Source organism: Haliotis rufescens, unplaced genomic scaffold (genome assembly GCF_023055435.1).
Source record: "Haliotis rufescens isolate VD_foot unplaced genomic scaffold, xgHalRufe1.0.p SCAF_11, whole genome shotgun sequence".
NCBI lineage: Eukaryota > Metazoa > Mollusca > Gastropoda > Lepetellida > Haliotidae > Haliotis > Haliotis rufescens.
The window spans coordinates 10,576,072-10,600,406 of record NW_025963791.1 but is presented as its reverse complement, the minus strand read 5'-3'; the positions used below and the strand labels follow the sequence as shown (position 1 = coordinate 10,600,406).

Below are 24,335 nucleotides of genomic sequence, written 5' to 3'. Positions count from 1 at the left end.
GTCATTGGTGCCAGTTAATAAACGAATGACGTCATTAGACTCTATTGGACCCGTTTCACGTGGTGTAAGTACAGGTGTGTGATTCTAGCGTCTCAGATGCGCAGACCGCTGTTTTGAACACGGTTCAGTGTTCGGTGGCGCGCTGTCCCAATTACAACACTTTAAAAAAAAAGTTATTTTCGTTTTCCAAAATCGCGACGAAGAAGACAACAATTAATACATGGATAACGTACAGTAAGATTCACGATGCTGGAAGCTGGTGGTGTACGATGCTTACACGGGAACGGGGTAAAGGGACAGCACTCATCAAGACCCAGACTGGGCTGTTTTTGTTAACAAACGCCTTGAAGTTGTAGTAAGGCAAGTTTGCTGTATAGATATTTAACAGCAATAATTTAACCACAGCAGTTTTTAAGCAATATGTTTTAGCAGGAGTAAAGTATCAATGGTACTTAGTTTCACTGGATAATCATAATTATCCACAAGTACAATACGCGCGTCTCTTTCACATGTTCACAGCCTGGTTTTATGGACACCCCGTGATCGGTTGATGTGGAGGATCCATACGAGAAACAGAACATATGCTCACTCGTTACTATCACGTTCAGCCAGTAGGGCAGCGAAAGCTGAGACAAGCCGTCCATTTTGTCATTTCGGTAATTAAAAAACTTCATAAAGATTAAGTAAAACAAATATTATACTATTTACGCTTTGATATTCGTGTGTGTGTGTGTGTGTGTGTGTGTGTGTGTGTGTGTGTGTGTGTGTGTGTGTGTGTGTGTGTGTGTGCATTATGTAAGGTAAAGATGCCCCATCATCCCCGTTGACGCCACAGAAATAAGTCCCCTAAGTCAGACAAGAGTTATCAAATATATCAGTTGCTGGAGGACATGGAAATACGTCATTATCCACATGGACGCCACAGAAGTACTCGTAAGTCGCCACTGTAGGGTGAGTGAGTAAGGATTCACGCCGCTTCTAGCAATATTCCAGTAATATCCCGGCGGGGGACACCAGAAATGGGCTTCACACTTTGTACCCTTGTCCCGAATCGAACCCGGGTCTTCGGCATGACGAGCGACGGCTTTAACCACTAGTCTACCCGACCGTCCCGCCACAGTAGAAGAAGAGTGGATCCTGGCATCCCACCTCCAATAGCATGAATCACAATTTTTTCATTGAAATTGCAGAGGTGTCAGGACCAAGTCTAATGAGTTAGCATCATGTCTACAAGGAACATATCTCAAACAAACTCATAAACTCGATTTGCGTCAATTAAGTTCACAGCAATCAGTTTCTCCCCCATGTGATCAAATTGCTGGGAATCATCGATCTTGGTAAGACACAGTGTCATTTATGGCCTTGCATCGTCCTGAGCGATTTAAAAGGGCATAACAATGGGTAGTCCTTGAAGATTTTTTGGGTGATAACAATTTTGGTATTTTCAAATACACATTCTGCATTAGTTCTGTGTTTTAGAGATTCAAACTTAATAAATTAATTTTAATGGTCAGTTAATGATGATCTATGTATAAGTGACCATTTCCCCGACAGTTCTTGAAGCTATTAACCCAACGGACAATCCAACTTTATGCACCCATGCACGCACGCACGCACGCACGCACGCACGCACATACATACATGTTCACACACACACCCCTATATCCCGAAGGATAATATTAAACGATAATTAAATGAAGATAACAAGGTTTTGGACTTTGTCTTTACTACTTTCTGTCACAAGTATTCGTTGCAATATTCAATAAAAAACGTTATCTCTTGTTTGAGACATCATTATCCAATGACAGGCATGCTGTGGGTGCACGTGTCACACATTTTGCAGTACTGAGGGCAGTAGTTACAGGCCGTAGTCAGTTCTGAGCAGATGTTGAGCGATGACTGCAGCGAGGCACAGTCGACTGCTAGGGGTTGATCCTAACCCAGAGACATGATCTGTCACAAAGAACAAACAGAGTGATATTAGATTATTGTTTTTAATTTTATTTTTATATATATTTTGATAACACAATAGCCGGCAAAAATAGAAAAATGGCAGAAGCTATACATACGGCATGATCCTCCTTGCAGTTGGTAACCATGGAAACATCTTACACAATGTGAATCTGAGGAGGAGGAGTTACACTCTGCTACCTGACAGCCCACATCAGGGACAGGACAGACTGTCAAAGAAGGAGATTATGGTATTTCTGACGAGCTGCTGGTTTGTTTCTTCACTTTTGAAATATCTATTTTTTAGTCATGTTAACAGAAACACTGAACTAAATTCACAACGATCCAGAGATTTCTTATTTATGCTCTTTGTGGAACAGGGAGCACGGGTGGACGAGTGGTCAAAGGCGCCGCAATTTACTGTGCAGAGTTGTGTCCCTTAGGCACGCCAGAAACTTATGATTTAGGGTTCGAAACCACCATATCCGTGCTCGTGAGTCTTACCAAAGTGGTAAACGTCTAAGACCTATATCACTTCGGACCTTCTTCCCACATTAAGCTAACGCGCCGTAATATAACTGAAATTCTGTTCAAAGCGGCGTCAAACCCAACTCCCCCACTTAATCACTCTATAAATTACTTTAATACATGATTGGACATGGCTTCCAGTTCTCGCCGTGTCACTTGCCCTTGAGCACCGTACAGGAAGCCTATAGACACCTTAAAGATTTTGGGACTTAACACACTTATCTGGATCCCTTCTCAAGATTTACGTTAATCTTACAAGAATGGAGAAAGAAAATATTTTACCATCACAGGCTGTTCCGCTGATGAAGAAGCCAGGAGCACACTTCCTACACCAGTGTTTGAAGCAGCCGTCTCTGCCTACGTCTTCACAGTCAGGGATCAGGATCGTGGACGGACACGCTGACGGAGGAAATAATGCTAGGGATAAGCATCGGAAAAATACAAATAGCGAAGCCATGCTGTTCAGAAGGGGAAATCGGCACCACCGGAAGCGCTCGTAAAAGTTCCAACATCATAATCATCACGCTGTTTGCGAACGTGGGCACGTTTCACAATACATATCGCATGATATTTATTGCAGAAAATATATTCCTTAATATTTTCGAAAGACATTATCCACTAATACCTGCTAGACTTTGTTATAAAAGGACGGGTTTTCGGCACAAAGCTAGAACAAAAACCAAAAAAATCCAAACCTTACTTCATTTCCTACTTTTTGGGACAAGGAATAAATCGACATTTGTAGTCGATATATACACGTATTCCTTAGGCACAGTTATTATCCACTCCTTCTGGATCAGTTGACAAAGACAAATTTACTAACGATCTTTTACAACATGAGAAAAAATTCAAACTTCTTTAAAAAAAACTAATGCAAATGTATTGTTATTCATAATCAAGCTAAAGTAATCATTAATTAATGTGGGTAAGCACCGCTCGAGTACAATAAGCAGGATGACTGCACGGCTTTGCAAAGAAATATGTAGTAGCATAAACTGGCACTTAGATCAATGGATGGTTGAAAATAGTTCCATCTTCTGACACACCACACTGCTACAATGCCTGAAGTCCGTTTTTTTTTTGAAATTATCAACATTAAACTTCAGAACTTCTATCACTTCCAGCACACATGCCACAAGACGTAAAATAGTTTGTTCTTTTATTGCGGATGTAACTTCATCCTCAATGTTAATCTCTAACACAAACATTACATCTATAACTGTAAAACCACACTGACAATATAACATAAGTATCTGGTGAAACCTACCAAGTACTAATGCCAAGAGAAGTATTCACAGTGTGTTTGGGAGACTCCTAACATTGCAGAAACCTACTCACTCAATCTGCAGGGTGGTGAGTTAAGAATTATTATTTTGCTAAATAAATCAAATCAGTAGAAATAGACCTACACATATATGGAATACATGCACGTATACATAAAGGAAACATAACCTACCTGTACACAGGTTGTTAAAGAAGAAGAACCCGTCATTACATTTGGTGCAGGTCACCTGATGAGGATCTGTACATTCGAATTGTTGGCAACCAGGTCCTGATTGAGGGCACTCTGAAAGATGGACGGAAAAGATGCCAAAGAAATTATCAATGTATCTGTGAAGGTAGTATGACATTGCGAGTTCTGGTATAGGCATGTGTTATATAAGGCAGTATTAATTGCGCAAACCAATGTATCTTGATTATCTAATTCCAACAGAATGTCGGAATATCTAATACGCTGTGTAATACTTATTATAAAGCTGAGTTTATTGTCTGCGTTTCCAAGGTAACATGTGGGACATTTGTTCAACCTTGAGTGCAATTCATATCCGTAGCTTAACGTATTCGCAGTTCATAATTAATGTGAAACTTTGCATAAGATCCAAACAAGTGTTGACCTGCTGCATCTGGCTATTTAAAATATTTAAAATTTTGAGATTTTGCGTTATTTTGGGTTACATGCACATGTTACTACAGTGTCAGATGCATTATTCTCATTTCTAGATATTTGAAACGATGAAAGCAACTGTCTTATTATTTCCGCAAAACGTGTGATTACCGTGTACAGATTAATAAAGCGACAGTCACTACGAACGTTTTCAGTTACCATTCTAGCCTTCATCGATCAATATCACATCCAGTCATCTGCTTCTCAACGATTATATGAAATGAGTGACGCTTGAACCCAATCCATGAGAAATTGCATTTTAGGGGCAATTTACCTGTTTCTCTGCATGTGTTTCCTGGTGTCTGAAAAAGTGTTTGCCACATATATATTTAATCTGTAAAATTAATGAACGTGTGTGTTAGGTTTAACGCAACATTAAAAACTTTCAATTATCCAGAGACGAGAACATATTTTATTAAAAAGACAGATTAACTGAATATTAATGATCTTAAACAACACGAGATGCACGTATTTACAGTTGACAGTATCAGTGTCAAATGATAATTACCAGGAGACTAATTGTAACATTAACATCTGAGTAGAGTGGCCGTGTGCCAGAGTCCGTGGCCCGCACCGATACAGCAACCTGGCTACTGCTACTGTTTACTAGAGGAGCGACTACAGAGAGAACACCGGTGACGCCGTCCACAGCAAAGTGGGAGTCCAGACCACGAGGGTAGGTCCCGCTGATGCTGTACCTCACTTGGGCATTGACCCCTACATCAGCGTCTGTGGCCTGTGGCGGACAAGGTTAACATATGTATAATGGTGTTATGACGCATAAATTTCATGTCACCTGTAGTATACATTATATTAGATGCTTAATTTGATCTCGAAAAAGATATTTTTCAATTTGCTGTATTTGCCAGTGAAAAACCAATACCGGTAATTCCTCGATTCGGAAATCTGTTCTAAAGAAGTTAGCACTTTGTTGTAGCCTAGTTGAAAAGAACGCCAAGGTCAAATCTCGGAAGACGATTATAGCTGTTGTGAAAACATTGATTACGGATATCAGTTTGTCAAGCCTAATATTCGTCTGAAGGCCACTGGCCAATATACAGAGACAGTGCATATATACATACAACAATGGTACATGAATCCATACATAACTTACATCACAGTATTCCAGAATTTGCAAAACTTTGTCGCATTTTATAACTTTGACATAGATGTTCACATAAGTTTCTTAGTAACAATTCATCGTTCGAATACTGAAGCCATCTAATTTTATTCATATTTATTAATCATATTTGGATTATGGAAATACATTTTAGGGAGATAGAGGTGTTCTTATAGGAATAACATTAAGGTAAAATGATCTTAAATGTCCTTCTATCCAAAGATTACAAAGAGGACATTTGCGTCAATTTAAATCAATCCCCTACCACCCTCATTTTAACTTTCAACCCCGTTCTCAGTTTTATAACATATTACCTTGCTTTCTATCTATTAGTGAGTGAGTGAGTATGGTTTTACGCCGCTTTTAGCAATATTCCATCAATATCACGGCGGGGGACACCAGAAATGGGCTTCACCCAATGTACCTACATGTATGTCGGGAATCTTTCTATCTATTAAAAGGGTGAGGTACTTCTCAGGTTCGATTAAGTTTATATATTCTTATATACATTTATGTTTTGAGCTGTTTTCTATGATACTGTTCCGTGATTGATGATATATAGGAAGTACAATTATTAAAGTCCTTGAAGATTTTTTAGGTGATAAGAATTTGTGTATTTTCAAATGAGGGTCAGAAAAGTATTTACACGCTGACAGTGGTACGCATTCTGCATTAGTTCTGTCTTTTAGAGATTCAAACTTAATGAATTTATTTGAATGGTCAGTCAATGATGATCTGTGTATAAGTGACCATTTCCCAGATAGGTCTTGAAGCTATTAACCCAACGGACAATCCAACTTTATGCATGCACCACACACACACACACACACACACACACACACACACACACACACACACACATCCCGAGGGATACTTATGACTGATAATATGATATGAAACGATAATTAAAGGAAGAAAACATGTTTATTTACTTTGTCTTTACTACTTCATGTCACACGTATTCGTTGCAATATTAAACCAAAACGTTATATCTTGTTTGAGATATCATTATCCAACGACAGGCATGCTGTGGGGGCACGTGTCACACATTTTGCAATACTGAGGGCAGTAGTTACAGGCCGTAGTCGGTTCTGAGCAGACGTTGAGCGATGACTGTAGCGAGGCACAGTCGGCTTTAGGAAGACGATCCACACACTGACTGGTAGGGGTTGATCCTACTCCAGAGACATGATCTGTCACAAAGAGCAAAAAAAAGTGATATTAGAATATTGTTTTTATTTTTATTTTTATATATGTTGATGATAACACAACAGACGGAAAAAATAGAAAAATGGCAGAAGCTATACATACGGCATGATCCTCCTTGCAGTTGGTAACCATGGAAACATCTGACACAATGTGAATCTGAGGACGAGGAGTTACACTCTGCTACCTGACAGCCCACATCAGGGACAGGACAGACTGTCAAAGAAGGAGATTCTGGTATTTCTGACGAGCTGCTGGTTTGTTTCTTCACTTTTGAAATATCTATTTTTTAGTCAAGTTAACAGAAACGCTGAATTAAATTCACAACGATCCAGAGATTTCTCATTTATGCTCTTTGTGGAACAGGGAGCACGGGTGGACGAGTCGTAAAAGGCAGAGTGCAAAGTTGTGTCCCTTAGGCACGCCAGAAACTTATGATTCAGGGTTCGATTCCTTAATATCCGTGCTCGTGAGTTTTACCAAAGTGGTAAACGTCTAAGACCTGTATCACTTCGGACTTTCTTCCCACATTAAGCTAACGCGCCGTAATATAACTGAAATTCTATTAAACCCAACTCCCTCACTTAATCACTCTACAACTCACTCTAATATACATGATTGGACATGGCTTCCAGTTCTCGCCGTGTCACTTGCCCTTTAGCAACGTACAGGAAACCTATATACACCTTAAAGATTTTGGGACTTTACACACTTATCTGGACCCCATCTCAAGATTTACTTTAATCTTACAAGAATGGAGAAAGAAAATATTTTACCATCACAGGCTGTTCCGCTGATGAAGAAGCCAGGAGCACACTTCCTGCACCAGTGTTTGAAGCAGCCGTCTCTGACGACGTCCACACAGTCAGGGATCAGGATCGTGGACGGACACGCTGACAGAGGAAATAATGCTAGGGATAAGCATCCGCAAAATATCAATAGGGAAGTGGATGACTGGTATGCTGTTCAGAAAGGGAAATGGGCACCACCGGAAGCGCTCGTAAAAGTTCCAACATCATAATCATCACGCTGTTTGCGAACGTGGGCACGTTTCACAATTCATATCACATGATATTTATTGCAGAAAATATATTCCTTAATATTTTCAAAAGACATTATCGACTTATACCTGGTAGAAGTTGTTATAAAAGGACCTGTTTCCGTCACAAAGTTAGAACAAAAACAAAAATCCAAACCTTACTTCATTTCCTACTTTTTTGGACATGGAATAAGTCGACATTTGTAGTCGATATAAACACGTGTTCTTTAGGTACAGTACCTATCCACTCCTTCTGGATCAGTTGCCAAAGATAATTTTACTAACGATCTTTTTCAACATGAGAAAATTTTCACACTTCTTTCAAAAACTAATGCAAATTTATTCTTTTTCATAATCAAGCTAAGGTAATCACTACTTAATGTGGGTAAGCACCGTTTGAGTACAATAAAGCAGGATGATTGCACGGAAATATGTAGTAGCATAAACTGGCACTTAGATCAATGGATGGTTGAAAATAGTTCGAGTCTTCTGGCAGTGGCAAAGAGTATTTGCTACAATGCTTGAAGTCCATTTTCTGTTGAAATCATCAACATTAAAATTCAGAACTTCTATCACTCCCAGTACACATACCACAAGAAGCCAAACGCTTTGTTCTTTTATTGCGGATGTTAATCTCCTCTCTATAACACCAAAATTACACTATAACTGTAAAACCACACTGACAATATAACATAAGTATCTGGTGAAACCTACCAAGTACTGATGCCAAGAGAAGTATTCACAGTGTGTATGGGAGACTGCTTAATTTGCAGAAAGCCACTCAATCAATCTATAGGGTGGTGAGTTAAGAATTATTTTTTGGCTTAATAAATCAAATCAGTGGAAACAGACCTACACATATATGGAATACATGCAAGTATACATAAAGAAAACATAACCTACCTGTACACTGGTTTTTAAAGAAGAAGAACCCTTCATTACATTTGGTGCAGGTCACCTGATGAGGATCTGTACATTCGAATTGTTGGCAATCAGGTCCTGATTGAGGGCACTCTGAAAGATGGACGGAAAATATGGAAATATGTAATAAACATGTATCGATTTTATCTATCATCCAAAACTGGCTCCAACAGGAGGTATCGCTTGGGTGAGATCAATCGATATCTACACTGTAGATATCGCTGCAATGAAATTGCATCACAATGCTTTGCAGACCATTGTGACGTCATTGGCTACCATGACGTCACAATCAAATGACATCACTAATGGCTCTTCTACTGAAGCTGTTAGCAGTACTTTTTACACTGAAGACACTGCTTATTACTGTCTACAAACTGAAAAGGTTTGCAGAATGATGTTGGATGATAAATAAAATCTCACCCTTGTGTCTTTTGATATCAAATATATCAACACTCGTTGATAAAAGTGGAAAAAATCGGCAAGCCTCGGAGTCATCCCACTTTTATCAACTCGTGTTGATATATTTGATATCAAAAGACACTCGGGTGAGATTGTCTACATCTTGATTATTTAATTCCATCAGAATATTTTTTTTATAATTTACTAAACCGTGTCTGTGTGTTTTATGTATGGTGTGTGTGACTGTCACTGACACTTGATGTCTCACCTAAACAGGTGCTCCCTGTGAGGTAGAAGCCCGGATGACAGCTGGTACAGCGGACGTTGTTGGGGGAGGAGCAGAGCACATCCCGGCATCCAGCATGGGGTCGAGGGCATACTGTTTGAGAGGATCTCCATGTTAGTCATAAATAGTTAGCATGAGAGAAGTATTCGTAGCCGAATTAAAAAAAGTACCTGAAAGCTTCGTACCAGTACATCAATAAAAAGTGACGTGTGAATTCTGTGGTAACATCCACCACACCAATACTAGTATCTGTGCAATCGATGACAACCAGGCTGGAAGATTTGCTCTATACAATCAATTAATAGTGACACAGCTACTTGTATACAAGAGGCGTTGGGGTAGCCTAGTGGTTAAAGCGTTCGCTCGATTTCGAGGCTACGGCACTACCTCACCGAAACGAGGTGATGGCTTGCATTTGTTCATTGCTAGTCACCTATCAGCGCCTTTTATCTGTTGGCTTCCATTGTTTAAGTTTCCACATTTGTTATGGTATTACTTTTGTTGTTCTTAAATGTACATATACATGTATGTGCTCTCTGTTTCATAGCATTCATTCACCTGATGGAGTGAGTATATACTCCGAAACGTTGTGTTCCTCATAATAAAGAAGTTGACATCAATAAATTCTCTTCCTCTTGTGTATCACTTTTAAATGCCTTTCAAAGACATGATGTATGTTGTTTAAAAGGGAAAGGATCGTTTCCAGGGTTTAGAGTGAAACATTGCATATTTACCAGTAAATTGTTGAAAGTCTCTTTTGCTATTCTTTTTTTTGTATTTTTTGCGTTACAAAGCAGCAAGTCAGACTCATGAGGAAAGGAGGTTGTATTCATTTCCGGGGAATATCTAATACGCTGTGTAATACTTATCATAAAACTGTGTTTATTGTCTGCGTTTCCAATGTAACATTGGGACATTTATTCAAACTTGAGTGCAATTCATATCCCTAGCTTAACGTATACGCAGTTCATAATTATTGTGAAACTTTGCATAGGAACTGTTTAAAATACTTAAAATTTTGAGATTTTGCGTTATTTTGGGTTAGTTCTTGATCAAAAGTTGTTTGATCACAGGGTTTCAACATTCATGGCCTTAGTAAAGATTTTTAAATGCTTTATGGTGGACATGTGGAGGACATTTCCAAATTTGACGCATTTGTGACAAACACGATGTACTATGCATTCCCTAATTTGACTTTTCTCACATGCTGTGGGTTTTTTCGGGTTAACAAGTGACTTGCCTTTGGAAGTTTTCGTGACAGGTGTCACCGCTGGGGCAGGATATGATCACCTTTTTGAACACCTGGTATAATTATTTGATTGGGATTCATAAACACATGTACAGGTACTTATGAAATACTCGGAATCATACTAACAATTATAGTGATGCCTATTTGTGGCTAAATTGAAGCCCTGCATCTCTGTTTCTTGTGTAACCAGTATCTCTTCATTGTAAGTCAATGTCCATTCTGAACTTACCCTCACAAGCAGCATCTTTCCTGTAGAATCCCTGCTCGCACCTGCTGCACCACCTGAACAAACTCCCGGATGAGGCCTCTTCCTCACAGTGGAGGATGGGGGTTCGGGATGGATAGGCTGAAACATATAAGCAGTTTCAGGCACACGTTTGGTTTTATCACAATAAAATTAATTGAATTTAAACAATAGATAGATAGACAGACAGACAGACAGACAGATGAAACGATGAAGGCAACTGTGTTATTACTTCCGCAAAACGTATGATTACCGTATACAGATTAATAAAGCGACAGTCACTAGGGGCAATTTACCTGTTTCTCTGCATGTGTTTCCTGGTGTCTGAAAAATGTTTGCCACATATATATTTAATCTGTAAAATTAATGAACGTGTGTGTTAGGTTTAACGCAACATTAATAACTTTGAATTATCCAGAAACGAGAACATATTTTATTAAAAAGACAGATTACCTGAATGATCTTAAACAACACGAGATGCACGTATTTACAGTTGACAGTATCAGTGTCAAATGATAATTACCAGGAGACTAATTGTAACATTAACATCTGAGTAGAGTGGCGGTGTGCCAGAGTCCGAGGCCCTCACCGATACAGCAACGTGGGTACTGCTACTGTTTACTATAGGAGTGACTACAGAGAGAACACCGATGACGCCGTCCACAGCAAAGTGGGAGTCCAGACCACGAGGGAAGGTCCGGCTGATGCTGTACCTCACTAGACCATTGACCCCTACATCAGCGTCTGTGGCCTGTGGCGGACAAGGTTAACATATCTATAATGGTGTCATGACGCATAAATTTCATTATCATGTCACCTGTAGTATACATTATATCAGATGCTTAATTTGATCTCGAAAAAGATATTTTTCAATTTGCTGTATTTGCCAGTGAAAAACCAATACCGGTAATTCCTCGATTCGGAAATCTGTTCTAAAGAAGTTAGCACTTTGTTGTAGCCTAGTTGAAAAGAACGCCAAGGTCAAATCTCGGAAGACGATTATAGTTGTTGTGAAAACGTTGATTACGGATATCAGTTTGTCAAGCCTATTATAATTATTCGTCTGAAGGCAACTGGCCAATTTACAGAGACAGTGCATATATACATACAACAATGGTACATGAATCCATACATAACTTACATCACAGTATTCAAGAATTTGCAAAACTTTGTCTCATTTTATAACTTTGACATAGATGTTCACATAAGTTTCTTAGTAACAATATATCGTTCGAATACTGAAGCCATCTAATATTATTCATATTTAATATATTTATTAATCATACTTGGATTATGGAAATACATTTTAGGGAGATAGAGGTGTTCTTATAGGAATAACATTAAGGTAAAATTATCTTAAATGTCCTTCTATCCAAAGATTACAAAGAGGACATTTGCGTCAATTTAAATCAATCCCCAACCACCCTCCGTTAACTTTCAACCCCGTTCTCAGTCTTATCAACATATTACCTTGCTTTCTATCTATTAGTGAGTGAGTGAGTATGGTTTTACGCCGCTTATAGCAATATTTCAGCAATATCACGGAGGGGGACACCAGAAATGGGCTTCACACAATGTACCTATGTCGGGAATCTTTCTATCTATTAAAAGGGTGAGGTACTTCTCAGGTTCGATTAAGCTTATATATTATTATATACATGTATGTTTTGAGCTGTTTTCTATGATACTGTTCCGTGTTTGATGATATATATCCATTGCAACCATTTTAAAAAGTCTAAGAAAGCAAATTTATATCCAACACACTGAGCAATCTATACAAATCCAAATCAATCAGTGCGTACGGTAGCTGTATAGGTTTGGTTTCCACAGTTATCATAGAACATAAACATATCACAGGCTTTCTTAGGAATTCTATCATTGTGCATTGTTAAGTCAAAGCATTGAAAAAGAATGTCCTCAAAATTAAGGTACTGAAGACATATGACATGATTGTATTGAGGAAACCTCTTTTTGCAACCATGTAAACAAATTCCTGACGTATTTGGTATAGAAATCAGTTGGCAAATGTGAGAATGTTGTCAGGGTGAAACACTATATCAACGTTACTGCAACAATCTGTTATTGCTTGTATCGAGGTGTACAAAGTCTTATCTGTTTCAGACTGTTAAAGAACTAGTAACGTGAGCTAAAACACATTAACCTGCATTTGGTTAACTCACCGACACAGATATGGGCCTACTAAAGCTGTGTTCGTTTTCTTTCAAGTATCCGTCATAATCTCTTCTGAATACCGGTGGATTGTCGTTGGCGTCTGTGATGTTGACAGTGAGCAGAGCGGTGTCCTTCCACCCACCAGGGTCTGTGGCCTCCACGAAGATATAATACACAGACTTGGTCTCTCTGTCCAACTGATCAGAGGCCACAGTCACCACACCAGAGGAATTGATGGAGAACCTTGAACAGAGAATAAACAGATAATATAAAGGAGATTATGACGGCGGTCTGTAAACAATTGAGTCTGGACCAGACAAGGCAGTGATTGACATCATGAGCATCGGTCTACGCAATTGGGATCGATGACAGGCAGCAACCATGTAAGCGAGTCTGACTACCGTTAGTTGCCTCTTACGACAAGCATAGTCGCCTCTTACGACAAGCATAGTTGCCTCTTACGACAAGCATAGTCGCCAATACGGCAAGCATTATGCATCAGAATTCATAAGAACACAACTGAAAGTGTAAAAACTTCAATAAAACTGGAGTAAACATGGATCCAATAAGCTTTGTTAAGATGTTTAAATTGTTCAACACGCAAAAGATCAAATTCTACCTCGCAAATGTTGGGTTCTCTAAATACATAATGATGAACTGTCTGCCTTTTTTCAGAAATATGTGCAGCAGCTGCAGAAGATAGGGAGAGGGGGGGGGGGGGGGGGGGCGACAGAACAACGTAGCTGTGAAACGATATACATGTATGCAGTTATACATTCTGTTATACATAGATATGTAGACAAGTCTATTGATGCACCGGTCTCCCATCATCAACAACAACAATGTACTTACATCATAGGAGATACAAGAGAGCACAAGAGGGATGGACACAAGCGACGAACAATGAATGTGGGTTGTAACTCACTGATAACAGGTTAATTGTTCATGTTTCCGAAAACTATATGTTTAGTTATGCAGTTATACAATAAACGGATGTTATAAAGGCCACCATGCTTACATTCCGTCGGCATCTCGAAGTGCATAAGTGACATTTCTGAAGGGGGGCAGATCGTGGTCTTCAGCCTGAAAAATAAGTACACTCACAGAAAACAGGTATGTGTCTATCATTGTTATACTTCATCGTTTCAAGTAGAAGTCTATATTTGCTACGGGACACGCGTGGCACAGTGTTCTCACTGTGTTGTTATGTTCCTTTAACGTTCAAGGATCCGCTATTTCTTTTCGATATTGTTTTCCTATTTTCAATTCCATTATGATTGTTGGTCCACATCAAACAGTGGTCATCGGTTTCATAAAGATCGTTTTATATCGTTCATTGTTGTTTAACACAACACTCAAAGCTGTTCCACCCAAATATCCAGTATTGACAAGAAAGAGCAGTGACTGCTGTGAGGAATGTCCTAATTGAACTGTCTTGACAAATGTAGAGAGTGTTGATGAAGTTACATGTTACATTGTTACACATACCGTGACGGTGATGACAGATGTGGAGACCCCACTACCCTCCTGGGCAGAGGCGATGTAATCAGACTTGGTAAAGTTGGGACTGTTGTCGTTCTGATTTGTTATATAAAGTCGAATGGTGGTAGATGCAGTATTTCTCTCTGGTGTGGACGTTTCGTTGGCCCAAGCCTGGACATTCACAGAAAGTGCATGTGCTTGGGTGCAGAATAATTACGTGAAACAGTGTAATTAGGATTGTATTGGAACGTTACCGCACAATGGATGAAAGTAGATTTAGGATTTCATTAATAAAGATAATTACATCTGCCTAAAGGGTTTTATTCGTTAGACAGGGACTAGTATTTTTTTATAATGAGATGCGTGCAAATATTTATTTATATTGATATCTGATTGTTTACTGACTAGACACAACACATTATAGATGTTTCAATGAGCAGTGATGCCTCCGTCAACACTGAGCAGATATATATTTCAAAATAAAGAAAGAAAGAAAAAAACATTTTATTGCATAGGTAAACCAAACAATATTTTAGTATGTCTTCAATATATGTATTAATGTCAATGTTTAATTTTGAAAACGTTTTTCACAAATAAAAAAACGAAGGTGCGAGGCACATCTGATGCAATTGCATGCGTTGTGTTACCGTCAGTGAAATACTTTGCCTCTGTTCATAATCGAGGATGGTGTTATCCTTCACTCTGATCTGTAGATTTGCTGATCCTTGGACAGTGGACGGGACAATCTCAAAATACCTCGTTGAATAATAATCCAATGTCAGTGATAGTTTGGCGTTGTCCCCCTATAAAATATTTAATATGCTTGAAAAAATTCAAATGTAGGAAGCTATTTCACTTCATCCTGAAAAACAAGTAGTCAATTCTGCTCAGACACAATAGAAAACATAATACCATTGCGTTAACAACTTCTTTATTGTTTATAACGACAATTTCAGGGCAACGTCTTGTCCCTTCAACGAAAATGTTTGAAAAAAATAACTTGTCCTCAGTTGTAACAATAAAAATACGTTAAATTGTGATACACTGGCTTTTCAGAAAAATAATGTGCAGTGGTTCAAAACAAATTCTTTTATGCACCAAGAAGTACATCTTGAATCTCTGACTGTCACGTTTGTCAGGATTTTAACGGAAATGTTTTCTTGCCTCAAATATTTCGCCATACATAACATGCAGAGGCATTGTGAATCATAGTGTCCTCAGACCTGGTCCTTGTCCTCTACATGTATTGTTTGAGTCGTGAAGGTGATGGGTATCCCCGTCGGCATGTTTTCCTGGATGGTAGCCTCGTAGTAGGAGCAGCTGAACCTGGGAGAGTTATCGTTCTTGTCCTTTATGGTCACGGTCACCGTGTCGCTGGCGGTAGCACCGGATGTGCTCGGAGACGTCACCTCTACAGCCTGAACACAGAAAAACAGAGGACAGTGAATGAGAAGGGTTTTACACCCCATGTTGTGTTATTCCAACCCCACACCTCAAGGACACCAAGAACTGTCTTTCTGCATGATACTCACACATAGAATCAAAATCTAGTCTTCCGTGTAACAAAATAGTGCCCAACATCATGGCTACCTATCTCCCCCAAGACTGTGTGAGACAATATCATAAATATATCTGAGTGGCCTTATTTCGAATGCCTTCATTGCACGTGTTAGTTGCACCAAGCCAACATGCATGGGCTTCTTGTAGATGCATCACAGGCAAAGAGGACATGGGTTCGTTGTGCCCTTAAAGGTGGGCATCAAGTAGTCAGTAAGAAGGTACGTCTGTGAAATGCAGGCCTCGTGATCACCAAATAGGATACAATTATTTAGGATTTTAAATTTCACCTGGACATCGATAACACATATCCCATTGTTCTGGAGGACTGTCCCGATGTCTCTCTCAGCATCATGGATTAGGTCAATTGTTCCTTTTGTTGGGTCGATGTTGAAATATCCTGGACATGTGCCTAAAATATATCAAGGGATACATCATAATAAGTACACTATGCTAATATCCACTCATCAAGCATTTCTATAGTTCTCAAAAATGAAATATAAATACCGCCTGTGATCCTGTAGGTGATGTTGTTGGGGTTGCCTCTGTCTCCATCCTGAGCCGAGATCGTCACGACGTTGCTGTTCTGAAATCGGCATTTGTTGATAATTCACAATAATGTTCTGTGATACTTTGTAATAATGTACTCGTCTATCTATGACAAGTTGTTTAATTGACAAAACAGTCACTGATGTCAAATAGAACTATCCTTACCACAGCATGGTCCTCCCAGATATCAGGTAGGTAAGGCCTTCCAGTAAAGTATGGTGGTGTGTCCTGGACATCTGTTACAGTCACAAACAGCTGGGCCTCGCTGGTCAGACCTCCTCCGTCCTGGTAGGAGGATATACATGTGTGAGTACGGTACGTTAACTTTGGTACATGTTCATAGACATTTACAATGACCGTGACATTATACTGTTAAACATTTATATATGGCTTCTGTGTCATACTCCTGAGACAAAAAGAACAAGTGACAGGTAGTCCGACAAGATTTTACGAGTTATAGACAAAAAGGTGACTCTGTCATCATTACAAAAACACGCCTAATCAAAATGGTAGCCCGCGCTATCACACAATATATAAACAATGACCTATACACGCGAACCTTGTAAAGTTAGTTTACTATACATGTTCTGGTACTAAGAGGCGACTGAGTAGATCTTGGTTGATTGCGTGGGTTGCACGCGTGGGTTGCACGTTGTTCATATCAACCACTCGGATGTCTGGTGAAGAGAGGGCGCAGTCATATAGTTGGAATATTGCTGAGTTTGATGTCAAGAATTAATGCCACCAGGTGTTCGCGAAATAGGTGAGCATGTTCCGCACTGCTGTTATCATTCACTGTGAATAATATGCTGGTTTGGGTACCTCCTCAGTAGGTGGCCCTTCTGCTCCACTATAATGGTCAGGTTCACCTAGAAACAATACTACGACCGTCTTGGTTAGGAAAACGATAGTTTTCTCTCAAGAAGTGTAAGAAATACATTTTAACTCACAAGGCTACGGGGGAGGCCCAGGCGTCTAAGGCGCCGCGATTCGCTGTGCAGAGTTGCGTCCCTTGGACACGCCAGAAACCTATGATTGTGGGTTCGAATCCCGATTCGCCCCGATTATGTTTCTAGATTTGTCAGCACCATGCCCATGCTCGTGGGCTTCACCGAAGTGGTAAACGTCTGAGACCTGCATCACTTTGGGTTTTCCTCCCACATTAAGCTGACACGCCGCAATATAACTGTAATACTGTTAAAAGCGGCGTTAAACCCAACTCATACACTCACTCACTCACACGGCTACATGTTTAGATGTATCATTGTATTGTTTGTTTTATACAAGAACAGCAATAAGTATGGAAAAGCATGGAAAGAATGAACATCCAAGTACCATCAAATACTTACTGTAGCAACAATTGTGAACTGATAGAAACTGATGGTCTCATAGTCCAGGGCTCCAATCAGTGTCACGTTACCAGTCCTGGTCACCTGGAACTTGCTTCTGACATCCGCACTTGATGTCTGAACATGTACAAAATCAGTGGATTCACATACACACACTAACAATACCACACACTAATATCTGATGATATTATTTTCTGAATTGACACGGCTATTACATGACAAAGTATGTACTTCATGTTGATGTCAGAAACGGTTAACCACTGATCTGACTTATTTTATCCTGGCATTAATTTCTGAATTAACAGTGTTTAAACATTACATGAAAGACTTTAGAAGCATGTACCTTCATGGTGTAGTTGACTAAGCCCCCTATCCCTGTATCAGGGTCTGTGCTATTGGCGGTTAAGATGACAGTGTTGACGATGTGATTCTGAATTAAGGATCCAAATGTACTATTTACAACTATAGATGTCGTTAATAGGATGACTTGAACTGAGTTACTTTGAAATGCCAACCCTGAGCTCACATACTTCTTCATGAATGTATTTCTCTCATTAATCAGTATTTCTGGGCATCAAAGTAAACCATGGAGGTTTGTTAAATGCCGTTCTGTGTAGATTGTGGAAAAAGAGTGCATAATGTTTAATTGCTTAATTGCTATCTGTGCCGAGTTTTAAAAAAGACGAATGCACAATGAAAGCTTTACAACCTCTGGGACGGAGACAGAGTAGGGCAGCCCCAGGAACTGTGGTGGATTATCATTGACGTCAGTGATGATGACAGTCACATCTTGACGGACTCCGTCCTACACATCATTAAACATACATGTGTTAATATTGTAACACATGTTTAAAACGCTCGTCAATAGAGATCTTAATGTTCTACTGAATATAACTCAACATCATTGTGAAATTACGGCGCTATAATCACCGGTATATAAATCATAAAGTCTACCTACCGGAGCTGATGGATTAGTTAATGGAAACAGGTTGTCATGAAGCTGACAAATTTACCTACCAGAGTTGATGGATTATTGAGTGGTAACAAGTTGCCATGAACCTATCTGAGTTGATAGATTAGTGGATGGAAACAAGTTGTGAAGGTGGCCAGTGTACTTACCAGAGTTGATGGATTATATTTAATGGAAACAAGTTGCCATGAACCCGACAAGTCTACCTACCAGAGTTGATGTATTAGTTAATGGAAACAAATTGCAATGAACCTATCTGAGTTGATGGATTAGGGGTGAGAAACATGTAATTATGAAGCTGATGAATTTACCTACCGGAGTTGATGGATTAGTTGCCGTAAAGACCAGTCTCAGGGAGCTGCCGTCCTGAATGTATGAGTGCATATCATCAGCAGAGATATTTTTCATAAGCTGAACATGAGGAACATTTGTCTATCACCTGTTATTTAGAGTAAGTTTCTAAAGCTGTACAACGCACTCAGCATCAGTTACGTCAGTTAATACATATTGACGTTTTGAGAGATATTGACTATACAATGCCAAAAAAGTAGGGGATATTGAGAAGCAGCTGGACAATATGGTATTGGCAAATGAAAATGTTAATGATATGATCATATCTGCTGAGGAGTAGGCGATCAAATCTATGGGGGTCAAAAAGGTCTTGTGCTGAGATGGTGGCGCACTAGGTCGTTAAAGAGGTCAGGGGTCAAATTCGAAATTTGCAATCTGCAATTTGTCTATCACCTGTTATTTAGAGTAAATTTCCAAAGTTGTACATGTGATTCAAACGCACTCAGCGTCAGGTTATGTCAGTTAACACATTTTAACCTTTTGAGAGACATCGACTAGACGATGCCAAAAAGATTTGGAAAATGATAGTGGTTGGTGCATCTTGACGCGTCTACAAATGACGTCCCAGACGAGTTCCATGAGGGAAAGGTAGGGACTAAGTGCTGGTCATGGCATGACATGGACGTGATACTGTTGGACGAATGAGCACGTGCATTATCATTTTGAAAGATGAAATGTTGCCCAACACGTTGTGTAAATGGCACTACGAGTGTTGCAATGATGTGGTCCCAGTGGCATTGACTTGTGACTCTGCCATGTACAATATGGAGCGCAGTTCGATCAGTCATTGTGATATAACCCTTACAACTATGGACTCAATCCCAAAACGATCATGCGATACGACATCAACGTCCATGAAACGCTCATGGGGACGTTTCCAAACTCGGTTTCTTTAGGACATGGAAGTCGAGAGTGAAACTCGATTCGTATGAAAAATTGACATTAGCCGTCAGTTATCCCAGTGCTGACGTTTCCTACTCCTGCTCCATGTCCTGCTGTATAGGTAGCACCCACTACCCAAACAATGTGCAGAAAAATGTAAATGTTTGTTCCTTACCTAACGCTACACATTGGTGTTCCTGCCACGCGACGGCGGCATGTAAACAATTTTACATCTAAAATATTTATTTAAACAGTACGCTTGCTCCATTTCATTATAACTATTTTACATTTGTTATATTTTCTCGTTTCCCCACGAGATAGGACATTGTAGTGAGTGATAGAAGACTGTAAGCATTTAACAGATAAGTCTGGCAAACACGTCACCATTTTACAGGTTGTATTCCGTTTACCAAGCTGTGATAGATTATGGAATATTGCTCAAATCGGGGTTATAATATACTCATCCACTAATCACCATTTACCGGCCCATTATCGGCTCATAATGAGTGAGTGAATATTATCAGCTACCAAATTCCTTCATTCGCTCGAGATTAGTCATCTTATTACCAGAGGAATTATTAACAGACTCAATTGTATAGATCAAATACAAATATATATTATTATAACGCTTATATCCAGTCTGTATTTCTCAAAGTGCATTACTGTCTGGAGTATTTACTTCTGATAGATAGATCAATCTAAACAATAACAAAGCAATGAGAAAGTAATGACAAAGTGATCAAGAAATCCTAATAAGTCGGTCCATTATAAAGCTACAAGCTGTATCAATGCACACAAAAGTAGTAACAGGAAGCATGCAGAAAACATATTAATACATTTTTATGTTTGTAAACTTGTCATATTATATGTTTAATGTACATCTGAGAGGCTGCTCTCTCTCTGTCTCTCTGCCTCTCTCTCTCTCTCACTCACTCTCACTCACTCACTCTCTCACTCTCTCTCACTCACTCACTCTCTCTCATACACATTCTCTTTGTCTCTCTCGCTCTCTCTTTGTCTAACTCTCTCGAATTCTGATAATTCAACATACTCTGTGGAAGATATACAGGAAAGACTTACTGTTTCATAGTCCAGCTTTCTCTGTAGAACTATACTGGCGTTGTAAAAGCCATTGATGCTAATATGCTGGTTTAGATACACGTTTTGTTGTGTTGTCGGTGACAGTGTCAACGTGATGTGGGAAGGGGTTGTATCTCTCACAGTCAGAACTCCGATAGCAGAACCTAGAACAGATTTGTAGATTAGTGTTGGTGAATTTATGTTCGGTGATGCTGTTCCTGAAGTTCAGTAGTACATTAACTTTAACAATGCACTTCAGAACAATTTGTTGTCGTTTCTGAAATCATACTTATGATGAACAGGTGCTGAACCTACGAAGCGTTTATGCAGATCAGTTGAACATAAGTTGTCATACAGGTCGTATGCTTTTGAGTTACCACACAGATTCTTCATTATTAAAAGCGACACACGTGATGGTGCCTGCAATGTGTGTCCCGATTCGAGCTGTGGCGTTGTTCTATTACACTTATGACTACAACCCATAGCCAACATGGGACAACATCTCCGTCAATATGGCCACGTCTATGTGAGAACTTACCTGCTGCTGTGTCCTCAGGTATTTGTATTGTATTTATCGGATCAAATGTAGGCGGCAAACAAACCACAACTGTAAAAAAAACAGAAGAAGAAGAAGTGTATCATCGATACGCTGTGCAGGTGTAGTTTGAAGAACATTAACGGCTTACATAATACTTGCTCAGTATATAAAATTATTTAGGAATGACATGATACATGATAGGATTAACCTGTCTTTGAAATATTCTATTATTCAAATGAATATTCAAACTATCCAAAGTATGGTTTCTGTTCATGTGTCCTGTGATGATGATATCAGCTACACGGACATGTGTCACTAGCAAAGAGTAAAGGATATACACAAACTACCGTGACGAATTCATCATCACTCATTTATGTGTTCATGTCCATTTTCAATGCACCAACACTCAAACTGCTGACAGAGTACCCACCTTTTACTGCCTTAAGTACATGACCAAGGGAAGGCCAATGACAAGTTAGTTAACGTATGAAACATATTGTAACCAGTATCTTCGATCTTAGAATGATAACGCTTATACCGTTACTATTCGTGTAGCTTTGTCACATTAATATCGCAATATCGATCGATTGATGAAACATTGACATCCATTATAATCTCTTTTTTTACAACCCAGTCTGTTGACTTGAAAGGGATTTTACAAGACAATGAAAACTAAAGATCTAGTTTATTCAAATAACATTATTACTATTATCCATTTTGTTACATGAAACCAAAGTGAAATAATTCAGCCATAGACTAAATGACACATTGATACAATGATCATGCTTGCTTTTTCCACACATGTACAAGTATGCATGGCCGTCATACGTCATAAATTTCAATAATAAATGTTACACCACGTGACTCACCCTTCCAGAGAGAAATAAGCAGGACAACTGCAGGTGTCCATTTGGGACCCGTCATCTCCGCACAGCCGTGTAGAACAGCTCGAATCAAAAGAAAGAGGTATCTAAAACGGGTCTACATGTTTGCTCCACGATTTTGTTCTCATTTTTAGTCCAGGTGAAGACGTTGTAGCTGGTGCCTTGTACAAAACTGAGGCATTGCCTCTGTAGATGCGTCCTAACCTGACATACAATGATCTATGCAATACGCCAACAACGATGTCTAAAAATACGTTAACAATGGTGTCTACCATAAGGCAATAATTATCTATGCAATACGTTAACAATGCTCTATGCAATACGTTAACAATGATCTATGCAATACGTTAACAATGGTGTCTACAATATGGTAACAATGATGTCTACAATAGGTCTACAATGATCTATGCAATACGTTAACAATGGTTTCGTCCATACGTCAACAATGATGTCTACAATACGTTAACAATGGTGTCTACAATATGTCAATAATGATGTTTACAATGCACCAACGATGATTTATGCAGTACGTCAACAATGATGAATGCATTACGTCAACAATACTTAACATAATTTGTAAACGCACATGTATGCTTCGTTTGAAGTATTATCGCCGCTTTTATTCGAACAATATGAATAGTAAATGCTTTAGCAATTAATTAACCGAAATAAATATCATGAAAACGGATTTGGTCGATCAAAACAGTTGCAGAAATATGAAAGATACCTACCTAGGCTAATTCCTGTCCCTGTGATGAATCCCACTGTAGGAGTTTCTGGAGTATCTGGAGTATACGAACCGGATTCTTGATCACATGCCCACTGGGGTGCACGGACCAGGATGTTGCATCCGACCGAGAATCGTGACGTAATAAGGGGTGGTTATCTCGACTCTCTGATGAGACATGACCATATCACTACTTGAACTTATACTATCTGGCTGACATGTACAAGCACAGTCATATTTTATTACCTAATCACGCTTTAAGAGCACTATACGTTCTGATAGGCACGTAGTCTTTGAAATTATCTAAAGTGTCATTCGTTGCAATGGTTGCCTCACATAGCATTTTTCCAGACAGCATAGGTGTTTGTCGAAATTTTTCACCAGAAAACTGTCAGTGCGACGTTAATTTATTTATTATATCTGCGGAATATCTCAGGATATTCACCAATAGTTTATGTCACCCGAGTCTTGTACGAGATCAAACAATTACCAAACTTCGAGTATGTATGATAAGCTGAATCAATAAGATTCACAGAAATAATGGGAAACTAGACTTTAATAGTCAGTTAACTCCCTTGCGTCGGGTGTAGTTGGTATCCATGAAAACAGCGTAATATATGTGAATCTTAGGAGGAGTGCTCCTGACAGCCACATCAGGGAGGGAACAGACTATTATTTCATAATATTTCTGGTGAGCTGCCGTGTTTCTTCCTTATGAAATCATATTTTTTTTAAAGTTTTAAAGAGATTCTCTATGTAGGATTCATTCCATGCTCTTGACTGTTGGGGGGGGGGGGGGGGGGGGGGGGTACGGGTGGCCCAGTCGTCTAAGGCGCCGCGATTCGCTGTGCAGAGTTGCGTCCCTTGAGCACGCCAGAAACCTATGATTGTGGGTTCGAATCCCGGT

At 39.3% G+C, this 24,335-nt stretch overlaps 1 protein-coding gene across 4 annotated transcripts; it reads right to left on the bottom strand.

Moving 5' to 3' along the window:
• Positions 1-1,709: 1,709 nt before the first annotated feature.
• On the bottom strand, positions 1,710-23,586 carry LOC124146335 (cadherin-related family member 1-like). Of its 4 annotated transcripts, none has more exons than XM_048392214.1 (24): positions 23,433-23,586; positions 22,687-22,764; positions 21,818-21,886; positions 21,280-21,443; positions 19,282-19,332; positions 18,706-18,801; positions 18,340-18,426; positions 17,997-18,113; positions 16,813-16,932; positions 16,606-16,684; positions 16,389-16,510; positions 15,765-15,959; positions 15,189-15,344; positions 14,548-14,712; positions 14,078-14,142; positions 13,068-13,302; positions 11,411-11,638; positions 11,184-11,211; positions 10,873-10,989; positions 9,377-9,487; positions 8,692-8,802; positions 2,761-2,877; positions 2,070-2,180; positions 1,710-1,953 (listed from the first exon to the last, which is right to left on the bottom strand). In XM_048392214.1, the coding sequence occupies exons 2-24, from the start codon at positions 22,739-22,741 to the stop codon at positions 1,859-1,861; spliced, it is 2,694 nt and encodes an 897-aa protein (XP_048248171.1). In that variant the 5' UTR covers positions 22,742-22,764; positions 23,433-23,586; the 3' UTR covers positions 1,710-1,858. The 4 variants fall into 4 exon arrangements, with proteins under 4 accessions (XP_048248171.1, XP_048248172.1, XP_048248174.1 ...); XM_048392215.1 differs by having other exon boundaries at positions 1,710-1,935; XM_048392213.1 differs by lacking the exons at positions 1,710-1,953; positions 2,070-2,180; positions 2,761-2,877 and adding exons at positions 6,449-6,736; positions 6,855-6,965; positions 7,526-7,642.
• Between the last annotated feature and the right edge of the window lie 749 nt (positions 23,587-24,335).